Genomic DNA, 14,196 nt, shown 5'->3' with positions numbered 1-14,196 from the left:
AATTAGAGCGAAATCGCTTCAAGCGTTCCCGAGATATGCGACTTCAAAAATTGGCTTAGTTTCTTCGTTTTTTTTCTTATTTTTCTTCCTCTTTTCGGGTGGGGACTATTCTACGGAACGGAACGGAACGGAATGATGGACTAAACCACGGAACGGAACGCTTTCTCAAATTGAAGCTTGCAACTTACCATTGCTGAAACTTCCCTTATAAGTTAGCAGTGGCATCTCCAGTGGGTGATTAAACATAAGATAAAAAGAATTAACGGATCGATTGTGGGTTTTTGTTGGTTGTCATTAGTAACGAAGTATTATTGTGGGATGAGCTGTATCATTGATGTTCATCCATACGGAAGGGAACTTTATGTGAGCTGTTTTTCTTATTTAGACTTTAGAAAACAGTCTGGGCCGGTCTTTCAAGTCATAAGTCAGTGTATAAATAAAGCAAGCAGGAAGATACTGGTAACAGGAAAGAGCCAGCTGAATTAAAACTTGAAGAATTTTGTGCAGTGTGTGAGGAGCAAATATTTTGGCAGACCACAAGGAGGGTATATTCTGCAAACATCACTGAAGTGTATGCATGGAGTTATTTATATATTGACAGCTGGTGCAGTGGACTAATGCCGTATTCAATAGTGAGCTGATTTTATCTGTTGCACAATTCAAGGATGTGTCTGACTGCTAGCCTTGAATCAGGCTAAATGCCAAAACTCCAAGATCAGCCAAATCTCTATTATATGCCGCATGTGAAACCATGCCCGTAGCCACCAGGCAAACGTGATTTGGACCAGGATGTGTGTGTAATTTCAATGTATCTAGTCAGACCTGAAATGGAACACTCACATTAATTACATACCACCTAAGAATCGTAGGATTTCTTAAGTGTAACATTTCACATGCTTCACTTCAAACAAAACAGGTTAAATTTGTTCGTCTATTTTCAAGTGATTCCCAGTCCAGCTGGTCCATGAAATTACAATGGGATCACATGTATTTGTTACAGTGCGGGCTGTCCTGTGTTGGATCTACTCTAGAGTTGAGATTTCAAGGTAGACTCACTGCCAATGTACTGACACTAGTACTGTTGTAGCATGTTTAAGTGGAGGACAAATGAAATAGTAATGCTAGATTATTTATGTATACAAATTTTTCATAATGAAATTGATATCCCATTTTGATTTGTACTTCCACTTTGCAACATATTCAAGAACAAGAAGCTACCACACTTAATCTCCAACCACTGTCATTAATTAACCAAGATCTCACTAGTCTGTAATTCACCTTACTGTAGTGATTTTATTGATTCATCTGTATGTTTTCTTCATTTTCCTTTGAAGTTGTACCAAGAGTTCATAATAAGGTGGAGAGTGTCTAACTTGAATGCATTCACCAAACACCCTGCTTAAAGTAACACCTCGGCCTTATTTCAGAACAAAGGCTTTACCTTCTTCAGCAACACTAATCAACAGTTTTCTATCCCCCAGTAAAGGTGTTGATTTGATGAAAGGTGAAATTTACGCAGGGTGTTTGTACAGGCCATACTGAGAGTTAGACACTCTCCCCCATACAAATCAGTATTACGAACTCTTGGTTGTACAGTATAGGTAAACAAAGATAAGTTTCTCTCCCATCTTATTCTAGGATTTCTATTGACAAGGAAAATTCAATTATTTGTATACAGGCTCAAAATTGAGAAAATATAAAGAAAGTAACTTAATATTATACAGTCAGTTTGCTTTTGGATATTTAATGTCTCCAACCACAACAAAAATTCGATGAATCCATGCATCTCATCACTGGTCGTCTGAACATTCTGAAAGTGATACCTCACTCAATCAACCATATATTCTGTTTATTAGACTGAATAAAGTCATGATTACCTAAACAATCACTTAATTAATGTTTTATAATTATCCTATTCCATTTTCCTGGAGGTTCCACTGATAAAATGCAATTTCAGCAATGATAGCAGCTAGCCAAGCTGCAAGTTGATTCAGAAAGCATTCCATTCTGTAAAATATACCCCATACAGAATTCAACTCAGTACTCGGGCTGAGATATCTGACAATAGTCCACTACTCTGTTAATGAATCATTGATGTTCACACAATATAGCCTCCTTGAGGTAGCTATCTGAATGTTTGCTCCTCACACACTGCACAAAATTCCTTTAGATTCTGCTTAGACTGAGTTGATTCAGCTTGTCACCATACTTGTTTCCTTTGTAGTGTAGCTATACACATACTGATTTAAGCCGATTAGAAAGGCTGGGCCTCAGACTGTACATTCTAAAGTCAAGTAAGTAAAAATAACTCCCATACTAGTAAAAACAAGTCATGCATTAAGTTCCCTACTTGATAACTTAAATTAACTTAAGAGTTCAGCTACAAACAAATCACCCTGTAGAAAGATCAGCTAGAAGAAGTTACCTTGTAGAGAGTTCAGCTACAAAAAAACCATCATGTAGAGAGTTCAGCTGCAAACAAATCACCTGTAGAGAGTTCAGCTACAAACAAATCTCCCTGTAGAGAGATCAGCTAGAAGAAGTTTCCTTGTAGAGGGTTCAGCTACAAACATATCACCCTGTACAAAGATCAGCTAAAAGGAGTCATCTTGTAGAGAGTTCAGTTACAAAGAAATCATCATGTAGAGAGTTCAGCTACAAACTAGCACAGCATAATTCATACACAAATACTGACTGTATTTATTCCGTCTATGTTTTGGTGTTGGAACCAATAGTCCAAAAATTCTACCTTGGCTCAAACAAAAACAGACCACAGCCCCCAATAGTGAATAACATTAGAGTAATTTATAGATTTGAGGTTCGTTTTGTCTTGTTATAGGGAGTTTTTTAAAATAGTTGTTCCAATACTGAATAAAGACGGGGTTAGAATATGTAGTATTGGAACACTATTTTTGCTGTGTAGTGACCTTGTAGAGACATCAGCTAAAAGAAATTACCTTGTAGAGAGTTCAGCTACAAAGAAACCATCATGTAGAGAGTTCAGCTATAAACAAATCTCCCCGTAGAGAGATCAGCTAGAAGAAGTTTCCTTGTAGGGAATTCAGCTACAAACAAATCACCCTCTAGAAAGATCAGCTAGAAGAAGTCACCTTGTAGAGAGTTCAGTTACAAAGAAACCATCATGTAGAGAGTTCAGCTACAAACAAATCTCCCTGTAGAAAGATCAGCTAGAAGAAGTCACCTTGTAGAGAGTTCAGCTACAAAGAACCATCATGTAGAGAGTTCAGCTCAAACAAATCACCTGTAGAGAGTTCAGCTACAAACAAATCTCCCTGTAGACAGATCAGTTAGAAGAAGTTACCTTGTAGAGAGTTCAGCTACAAAGAACCATCATGTAGAGAGTTCAGCTGCAAACAAATCACCTGTAGAGAGTTAAGCTACAAACAAATCTCCCTGTGGAGAGATCAGCTAGAAGAAGTTACCTTGTGGAGAGTTCAGCTACAAAGAAGCCATCGTGTAGAGAGTTCAGCTGCAAAGAAATCACCTGTAGAGAGTTCAGCTACAAACAAATCACCCTGTAGAGAGATCAGCTAGAAGAAATTACCTTGTAGAGAGTTCAGTTACAAAGAAACCACCATGTAGAGAGTTCAGCTTCAAAGAAATCACCCTGTATAAAATTCAGCCACAAACAAATTGCCCTGTAGAAAGATCAGCAGTGTTGGGAGTAACGCGCTACTTATGTAACACGTTACATAATATTATTGCTTTTGTGGTGACTAAGTAATATAACAAAATACGCTATAAAATCAGGTAATATAACTCAAGTTACTTTACTTACAAATGTAACGCGTTACCTAAGTAATATAGTTACTGTAACGAATCTAATATTACGTAATATTTTTACTACAAGTAACGAAGTTACTAATCTCGTTAGTAATCAACTGAGTAACGCCTAGCCACAACGAAGTAATGAAGCCTACTGAATGAAGCTTATTCACCAGCTTCTTACTTATAACCAAGATTTGCACATTGTCCAACAACGCAATCATGTCACGTGATAAGGTGGTAGTTTCACACATGACAGCTTAAGGCTGTGGACACAAAGTAATATAATATGTAATATTATTATAGTTACTTTATTTTATGGGTAATATATAACTGTAACTAATTAGTTAAGTTCCAAGTAATATCAAGAGTTCATAATATAGAAAGAGGAGTAATATCAAGAGTTCATAATATATACTCCTCTTTCTATATTATGAACTCTTGGTAATATGTAATATGTAACTAGTTACTTTTACACAGTAACTTGCCCAACACTGAAGATCAGTTAGAAGAAATTACCTTGTAAAGAGTTCAGCTACAAAGAAACCATTCTGTAAAGAGCTCAGCTGCAAACAAATCACCTGCACAGAATTCAACTACAAACAAATCACATTGTAGAGAGATAAGCTAGAAGAAGTTATCTTGTAGATTGTTCAGCTACTAACAATTCACCCTGTAGAGAGGGCAGCAAGAAGAAGTCACCTTGTAGAGTGTTCAGTTACAAAGAAACCACCATGGAGAGTTCTGTAATAAATATTTGTATTATATATATAATTTGTACGTTTACTGATAAAATTAGAAATATTTAAAGTACATCTGCTTCATCTTTTCTTCTTCCTGTGGTAAAGAAAAAAAAGACAGGTTAAAAAAGTCCCAAAGTCGGCCATAGGCCGGCTTTGTGGTATACAAATACAAAAAGAAATGAAATCTAATCCAAAACAGCCAAGCTGTAAAAAAACAGTGCGGCTCTCAATAAGGCTATGGTGAAAAAAGATGTGAAATCCAAGGTGGCAGCCAAGAAATGGCTGTGATGGTAGGTAACAGCAATTTAGGTGAATTTTTTGCCAAGACCAAGCGGCACAAAAATTCACCTGAATTGTCGTTTATTAAAATTTTTACCATTAACCTACCATCACAGCCATTTCTTGGCCGCCACCTTGGATTTCACATCTTTTTTCACCATAGCCTTATTGAGGGCCGCACTGCTTTTTTACAGCTTGGCTGTTTTGGATTAGATATTTATTACAGAACTTTTTATGATGGTTTCTTTGTAACTGAACACTCTACAAGGTGACTTCTTCTAGCTGCTCTCTCTACAGGGTGAATTGTTTGTAGCTGAACGATCTACAAGGTATATACTTCTTCTAGCTGATCTCTCTACAGGGTGATTTGTTTGTAGCTGAACTATCTACAAGGTAACTTCTTCTAGCTGATCTCTCTACAGGTTGTAGCTGAATTCTGTACAGGTGATTTGTTTGCAGCTGAGCTCTTTACAGAATGGTTTCTTTGTAGCTGAACTCTCTACAAGGTAACTTCTTCTAACTGATCTTTCTACAGGCCAATTTGTTTGTGGCTGAATTTTCTACAGGGTGATTTCTTTGCAGCTGAACTCTCTACATGGTGGTTTCTTTGTAGCTGAAGTCTCTACAAGGTAATTTCTTCTAGCTAATCTCTCTACAGGGAGATTTGTTTGTAACTGAACTCTCTACAGGTGATTTGTTTGCAGCTGAACTCTCTACATGATGGTTTCTTTGTAGCTGAACTCTCTACAAAGTAACTTCTTCTAGCTGAACTCTCTACATGGTGGTTTCTTTGTAGCTGAACTCTCTACAAGGTAACTTCTTCTAGCTGATCTTACTACAGGGTGATTTGTTTGTAGCTGATTTTTTTACAGGGTGATTTGTTTGCAGCTGAGCTCTTTACAGAATGGTTTCTTTGTAGCTGAACTCTCTACAAGGTAACTTCTTCTAACTGATCTTTCTACAGGGTGATTTGTTTGTAGCTGAACTATCTACAGGGTAATTTCTTCTAGCTGGTCTCTCTACAGGGTGATTTGTTTGTAGCTGAATTCTGTACAGGTGATTTATTTGCAGCTGAGCTCTTTACATAATGGTTTCTTTGTAGCTGAACTCTCTACAAGGTAACTTCTTCTAACTGATCTCTCTACAGGGAGACTTGTTTGTAGCTGAACTCTCTACAGGTGATTTGTTTGCAGCTGAACTCTCTACATGATGGTTTCTTTGTAGCTGAACTCTCTACAAGGTAACTTCTTCTAGCTGAACTCTCTACATGGTGGTTTCTTTGTAGCTGAACTCTCTACAAGGTGACTTCTTCTAGCTGATCTTACTACAGGGTGATTTGTTTGTAGCTGATCTTTTACAGGGTAATTTGTTTGCAGCTGAACTCTCTACATGGTGGTTTCTTTGTAGCTGAACTCTCTACAAGGTGACTTCTTCTAACTGATCTTTCTACAGGTTGATTTGTTTGTAGCTGAACTATCTACAAGGCAGTTTCTTTGTAGCTGAACTCTCTACAATGTGACTTCTTCTAGTTGAACTCTCTACAGGGTGACTTGTTTTTAGCTGATCTCTCTACAGGGTGATTTGTTTGTAGCTGAATTCTGTATAGGTGATTTGTTTGCAGCTGAGCTCTTTACAGAATGGTTTCTTTGTGGCTGAACTCTCTACAAGGTAACTTTTCTAGCTGATGTCTCTACAAGGTCACTAGTTTGTAGCTGAACTCTCTACATGGTGCTTTCTTTGTAACTGAACTCTCTACAAGGTGACTTCTTCTAGTTGATCTTTCTACAGGGTGATTTGTTTTGTAGCTGAATTCTGTACAGGTGATTTGTTTGCAGCTGAGCTCTTTACATAATGGTTTCTGAACTCTCTACAAGGTGACTTCTTCTAGCTGATCTTTCTACAGGGTGATTTGTTTGTAGCTGAACTCTCTACAAGGAACTTCTTCTAGCTGATCTCTCTACAGGGAGATTTATCTGCAGCTGAACTCTCTACAGGTGATTTGTTTGCAGCTGAACTCTCTACATGATGGTTTCTTTGTAGCTGAACTCTCTACAAGGTAACTTTTCTAGCTGATGTCCCTACAAGGTCACTAGTTTGTAGCTGAACTTTCTACATGGTGGTTTCTTTGTAACTGAACTCTCTACAAGGTGACTTCTTCTAGCTGATCTTTCAACAGGGTGATTTGTTTGTAGCTGAATTCTGTACAAGTGATTTGTTTGCAGCTGAGCTCTTTACATAATGGTTTCTCTGTAGCTGAACTCTCTACAAGGTAACTTCTTCTAGCTGATGTCTCTACAAGGTCAGTAGTTTATAGCTGAACTCTCTACATGATGGTTTCTTTGTAACTGAACTCTCTACAAGGAAACTTCTTCTAGCTGATCTCTCTACAGGGAGATTTGGTTGTAGCTGAACTCACTACATGGTGGTTTCTTTGTAGCTGAACTCTACAAGGTGATTCTTCTAGCTGAACTATCTCTTTCCATAGTTGCATGAACTCCCTACAAGGTAACTTCTTCTAGCTGATCTCTCTACAGGGTGACTTGTTTGTAGCTGATCTCTATACAGGTTACTTGTTTCTAGCTGATCTCTTGAATTCTCTTCAGGGTGACTGCTCTATTAGGATGACTGCTCTATTAGAGTATCTCGATCTCGCACTTGCTCCGCCAAGTTGGATTTCGTGTTATAACTCCGTGGCTTTAAGTCTGATTCTTCTACACCATTGAAGAGCCTTTCTAAGATGATTACTCCATCTGTACAGCAATTTTCAAAGCATTACCCCTAGCGGTTTATCTGGTAGGCGTGGCAAGTAGTAGTTTTTTATTCGAAGTGTATATTTAGCCGGTACCGGTTTGCAAACACTAACGGGTATTGTGCCGGCACTAGTAGGTTGCCCCGAGCATTCAACTTTAGGGCACGCGTCTAGTAGGTTGCCCCGAGCATTCAACTTTAGGGGATGCAAAAAGTAGTTCCTTAGCGTTAGGAGTAGGCTAGGGTTCAGCTTTGGTTTCTTCTTCACTCTTGTTATATATAGAAGTCACTTCAGTCGGATGTTTATAACGTAGAGACTAAATAATATGACTAGCTGCAGCACCGGTGGTATAATCGTTACAAACATTGCTTATGAGTACGCCGGGATGCCCGGGTTCGAACCCTCGCTTAGACAACTTTTTTTTTCGCTTTCTTAGGTTTTTTGTACAAGTTTTTTTTTAATGCACGTAACATTCTAAGTATTATACCCTCCACTGCCGGCAAAATAGCCGGCAAAACAGTGTAACCGGCACCGGCTCTATATAACCTGCCTTTTTTATTAGCTAATCTTAGATTGCGTAATTGTTACTCACTGTTGGTTTTTTCGTTGTATCTTCCTGGTTTTTAGCTCGATTTCTTTCAAAACACAAAAGGTTTGAGGTGCAATAGTTAACCTATTCACCCACCGATTTTCAGCTTCTTCCCATACGCAGTTTACCCTGTAGGCATGACAACATATTGGTGTTATTTTTCGTGAATAATCGCTCATAACTCTTTGCCTGTTTATCGTATTCCAGCCAACGTTGGTACCGAGATGCGCCTTTATACCCCCCCTTCAGTGTGCCAAATTTCAAGGCAATCGGATATAGCGTTCGCGTTTTATAGCAGTTTTGGTAAGTGTGCGAAAAGAGGAAGAAAAATAAGATAGGGTCCGCAGCGTGAAAAATGAAGGTGCAAGAAACAAAAGCCCTACTATCGTAGTATGTTACCCTTAGTTAGGGTCCGCAACTCGAAAAATCGATATCCTCTAATCAACTATCTGACTATTGTCATGTGTTAGGCTAAGTGTAACTTGAATAACACCAGCGTGGCAGCCAAGTTTGTCACTTTCTTCTGGTAGAAAACGATACAAATGTCTTAAAATCACGTGATCTTTTGTTCTAGCAGTTCGTAGGGTTCTTCATATGCCACAATATTCACTCTCAACATTGTTCAAGTGGTCTATCATCAACTCAAAGTATTGGTGGTTTGATTTTATTGGTCAGTTTCCGGTGGCAGCACGATCTGTGCAGCTTTTTGGTGACAGACAAAATGTTTCTTGCTCTGGAGCACAGGACAAGCAGAGCAGCAACTGTGCCGTGGGTCAGCAATGACCAGTACTAGGTAAAGTACTTGCATGCGGAGTATGGTTATAATTGAAGCTTGTTAGCCATCTGGCTGAGCCATCTATATGCTGAAGTTCGGCCGAAATGATGCGATTTTTGCAAACAAATACCAGAATGGTTGATACATCAGTGAGACAGTCTCCAACAGCAAGGATACGAAGCTTATAAACACCTAACAATACGGCTATCTCGCCCAGTAAACGCAAAGAGCAATCCAATGCATGAAATAGGCACTCACGTGATCGAAATTCAAATCGCGAAAATACCCATGAAATCACTTTCATTTCTGAATAGGAGCCATGCAGTATGCTCCTTTTGTAAATATTAGTGTTAATTGTTCACTCAGGCGTGGTCTGGGCCAGTGCTGGTGTGTTATATGCTGTGATGGCATCATAGGGAGAGTCTCAGACTGCTTGGCTAATCGAGATGTTGAACCTAATGCACACAAACTGATTGTCACTTGATTCCAAGTGATTTTAATGTCATTGGAATAGATTATGATTGTATTTTCCGAGATTTAAATATCGATCACGTGAGTGCTTATTTCTTGCATTGGATTGCTTTGCGTTTACTGGGCGAGATAGCCGTATTGTTAGGTGTTTATAAGCTTCGTATCCTTGCTGTTGGAGACTGTCTCACTGATGTATCAACCATTCTGGTATTTGTTTGTAAAAATCGTGTCATTTTGGCCGAATTTCAGCATATAGATGGCTCAGCCAGATGGCTAACAAGCTTCAATTATAACCATACTCCACATGCAAGTACTTTACCTAGTACTGGTCATTGCTGACCCACGGCGCAGTTGCTGCTCCGCTTGTCCTGTGCTCCAGAGCAAGAAACATTTTGTCTGTCGCCAAAAAGCTGCACAGATTGTACTGCCACCGGAAACTGACCAATAAAATCAAACCACCAATACTTTGAGTTGATGATAGACCACTTGAGCACTGTTGAGAGTGAATATCGTGGCATATGAAGAACCCTACGAACTGCTAGAACGAAAAATCACGTGATTTTAAGACATTTGTATCGTTTTCTACCAGAAGAAAGTGACAAACTTGGCTGCCACGCTGGTGTTATTCAAGTTACACTTAGCCTAACACATGACAATAGTTAGGTAGTTGATTGGAGGATATCGATTTTTTGCGTTGCGGACCCTAACTTAGTGTCCCATCACTAATACTACCCATGGTTTGGAACTGGCTTCGTTTGTTAGAGACACATACATTTTTGTATCTCACGTGATAAACTTTTATTTCGTGTGCTCCGAAGAAGACGTCCAGAGCTCCCAGATTTCTAGTGTGATTTCAGGTGTTGTTGGTCTAACAAACCATGCATAGAAGTGAGCAAAACTTTACCTGTGTTTTCCATGGAGGGTGATTTTCCACGCATGGGTGGAGCAAAAAAATGTTCTGGACGCTCTATCAGCCAAGAAAAGAGAAGCCAATCCTATCGCACAACATGGTAATATAGTTGGATGTACAAGTATTCTACACACCAAGTTTGAAACAGCTGTGACCTTCAGAACCATCTGGCTGGGAGAGGTGAAATTTTCAATATGCTGAAATTCAACAAACTTGAATTGCTTTGTTGCCTCCTACCAACTCCTGCAAACTAACTGCACACATGGTAATAGTTATTTCATAGACATTAAAGCCATCATGGCTTCATACTTTTTCCTTGTTTTGTTGCAATAACATAGTCGATACAAACATCGCCGTACGTCCATTGTGCTTGCAGCAAATCCAACCATGCATTAACTCAGTAGTATGAATCACAGCCAGTCACTTGACATATATATAATAATGAGTGTCATACATATACTGCACTCCATTGCAGGACTAGCCCTAGTGACCTCAATACCATATTTCTGTACCTGATTCTCTGACAGGTACTCTTAGTATATTATAATATCTTCAATACATGACTAAAGTACCTTAATGCCACAGTGTAACTACGAGATTAATGAGTTTGTAAAATTATATCTGATCTCATGCAACTCATGTTACATGTATACTGCTCCCTCATCTGCATACATGGTCTATAATTATATAGCATCTTCAGAGATAAGCCACAAAGTATATGTTGAAAATGAATACTTTTCTAACTAAAACTAAACTTCTCAAACTTGAGCTTCTTCCATTCAATGTACATTTTGAGCTTTCTGATATCATATTTTTATCAAATCCATCAACAATCCAACCAATAGTCTCAAAACTTATTTCATTTCCTTTTCCACTATAGTGGCATATCAGGTGGCTTCACTTACACCACAATATCACTTTTACTACATTTCTGGGATCATAACTTTGACCATCTGGATCTTTATATACTGCATTACCTCTGTTCCAGCAAATTGAGTGTTCTATTAGAGTAGTTATAGTGTTTTTCCTATTTACAAATATTATAGTTTTATCAATTTCACATGCTGCAATAACTGATACACTTTGGGAACCATTTAGGTGAGCTATAAATTCACTAGCTATAAATTCCACTTTGGTTGTTCAGTGCATGCATACAATAAAGATTAGATGATCTACAAGAATAGCTAATCACTCTAATTGAACAGTCATATCACTATCTCATAAAACTGTAAGTATCTCCTTGCCTTTACAGTGAAATAATGTGTTAAGACTATTTTCTAAGACATCCCTCAAGCAGCATATGTGCGTGTTTTAAATACATGGACTTCCTTACCATGCATGGTTAGATACAGATATATTTAGAGCTGAATAGCTAAAACTATTACACATTGTCAAAGTTTTAAAACTAAGTGGCGAGTATAGATAATGTGAGCTATCAATTCAGCTATTTGGTTACGACATAATATATAGTATGCATTGCTTTTTAGCACATTGGTAGATGTTGTAAAAACTTTCTTTGTGGTCTAATGCAAGCATATATTTGCTCTTTCAGTTTGGTGTAATCAATTTCTCGCATGCCATGGTTTATTTAACACTGAATACCAGCACAATCATGCAACTTAACTTAAACTAAGTAATTGGGTAGAATGTTACACAGAAGTACTTTATAATATGGTTGGAGAAATATTCTCAGCACTTCAGAAGTGCATATCCACATAATAGCATAGGGAATAACTACAGTTTACAGTGCATAAAAATCCTTTCACGGTTTATTTGAACCTTGAACAAATGCAGCATAACAACCAAATGCGTAGAGGTTACATCATTTCAAAGAAGTTATAACCAGATGTGATAAGTATATACTATACTCATGACAGCAGTGCAATATACATATTCATGCACATGTGCAGTTTGTGCAGTGGAACATGGCTGCATTGAAAGGTCCAACCTACTGTATTACATGGTGCAGTGTACCAATAAACAATAATTTGCCACACGCTGACTTACCTTAGCTATGTATAGCTACACCATTGTAGAACATTTTTGCATCTATAATTGCCATGAAAATTGTATGCGCAGGCTAGAGGTCATTAGCAGGATTGCATGCACCCTTATTCTGTGCATGGTTTAACAACTTGAGGGTGATAAAGCTTCAAGAATTTCAGACATAGCATGACATTAAAATTGAAAGTGTTTAAACCTACACTTGTAAAGTTCTAAATTTTGGGAATACAATATGTGGGCCTACCACCTTACATAATTACGTCACTTATCGATTAGATCAATTAGCTGTGAATTATAGCACAGCTTGAAATGTTTCAATATTTTTGGTATAGCTTTATAATTACATTCACCAACTACTTTTGGTTGTTTTATATTATTTGAATAGCTAGCTCAGTAACGTTGTACAGTCATTATGTAATGGCAAATGTCACCAAAGGGTTGTGCATGTACAAATGTTATAATGAAATCCAATATATTATGTCTATATAGTGATAACAGAGAACAGTTGCATACTGACTGTTTTATTAGAGTATTTATCTTGCTATGTGACCTCAACTTGTAAATCAAAGATCTGACCACTTTCTGGAAGCCTAAAATATTCTCTTAAATCTTCCTTAGCTTGATTGTGCTTCCTAGGAAGTCAGATTGTTGCAGTAGGAAGAACATATCTAATCGTGATTACTAAAATCTTTGTATTGAAAATTTCACTTCTCCCAGCCAGATTGTTCTGAAGGTCACAGCTGTTTCAAACTTGGTGTGTAGAGTACTTGTACATCCAACTATATTACCATGTTGTGCGATAGGATTGGCTTCTCTTTTCTTGGCTGGTACAGCGTCCAGAACAATTTTTTTGCTCCTCCCATGCGCAGAAAACCACCCTCCATGGAAAACACAGGTAAAGGTTTGCTCACTTCTATGCATGGTTTGTTAGAACAACAACACCTGAAATTACGCTAGAAATCTGGGAGCTCTGGACGTCTTCTTCGGAGCACACGACATAAAAGTTTATCACGTGAGATACAAAAATGTATGTGTCTCTCTAACAAACGAAGCCAGTTCCAAACCATGGGTAGTATTAGTGATGGGACACTAAGGGTAACATACTATGATAGTCAGAGTTTTGTTTCTTGCACCTTCATTTTTCACATTACAGACCCTAAATAAGAAGAAAAAAATGAAGAAACTAAGCCAGTTTTTGAAGTCGCATATCTCGGGAACGCTTGAAGCGATTTTGCTCAAATTTGGAATGTGGCATACTGATGTTGGAGGGCGTGTCCCCAGCAAAAATCATCTTGTTTCACCAAGGCAGCACAGAGCTACGGAGGTGCGAAAATTGCATTTTCGTTCTTCCTGTCAATATACTCACGGGTGTTACGCGCCGGCTTCTTGGGCCACACGACACATTACCGTGTGTCTTGATATAACCCAAAAATTTTGTGAAACTGTTGAATGAAATCAGCAGTCTATGACAACCAACTTGATCATCTCCTAATGAGCTACTTAGGTACAAAGTGAATGACTTGCTTACTTGCTTCTTAATTTGAGTTAGCTATACTTACATATGTATATACATTTATTTATTTTCGCTTATGTATATAGCACATTATGAAAGTAACAGATCTGTTTTACAAACAAAGAATAATAGTGTTTTATTTCAACAGTGACACTATTTGAGTTGATGATAATTAACAATTGGTGGATTATCATGGAAGGATTTCAAGCAGGAACAGGAGAAATGTCTAGTCGGGCATTTTTTATTGCATTTCATCTTTCTACCTATGTACGTTTGCTTGCATTTGTGTTACTTTATTTGTGTTTTATGTATTAATGTGGTTAACATGTATTATGTATTACTGCACTATTTGATGTGGCATTGTGTGGTGTGGTATA

General features: G+C 38.0%; 1 protein-coding gene across 3 annotated transcripts in view; it reads left to right on the top strand.

Moving 5' to 3' along the window:
* LOC136245097 (two pore calcium channel protein 1-like) overlaps nucleotides 1–14,196 on the top strand; it is a 147,086-nt gene that overhangs the window by 112,617 nt on the left and 20,273 nt on the right. For all 3 annotated transcript variants that reach the window (XM_066036614.1, XM_066036613.1, XM_066036615.1), the window contains one exon: nucleotides 13,968–14,086. In XM_066036614.1, the coding sequence (XP_065892686.1) occupies nucleotides 13,968–14,086 (119 nt within the window). The remainder of the gene's footprint in view (nucleotides 1–13,967; nucleotides 14,087–14,196) is intronic.

This window comes from Dysidea avara, chromosome 15, assembly GCF_963678975.1.
Source record: "Dysidea avara chromosome 15, odDysAvar1.4, whole genome shotgun sequence".
NCBI classification, from domain to species: domain Eukaryota; kingdom Metazoa; phylum Porifera; class Demospongiae; order Dictyoceratida; family Dysideidae; genus Dysidea; species Dysidea avara.
The sequence above is the reverse complement of the archived record's forward strand: the minus strand, read 5'-3'. Positions and strand labels throughout refer to the sequence as shown.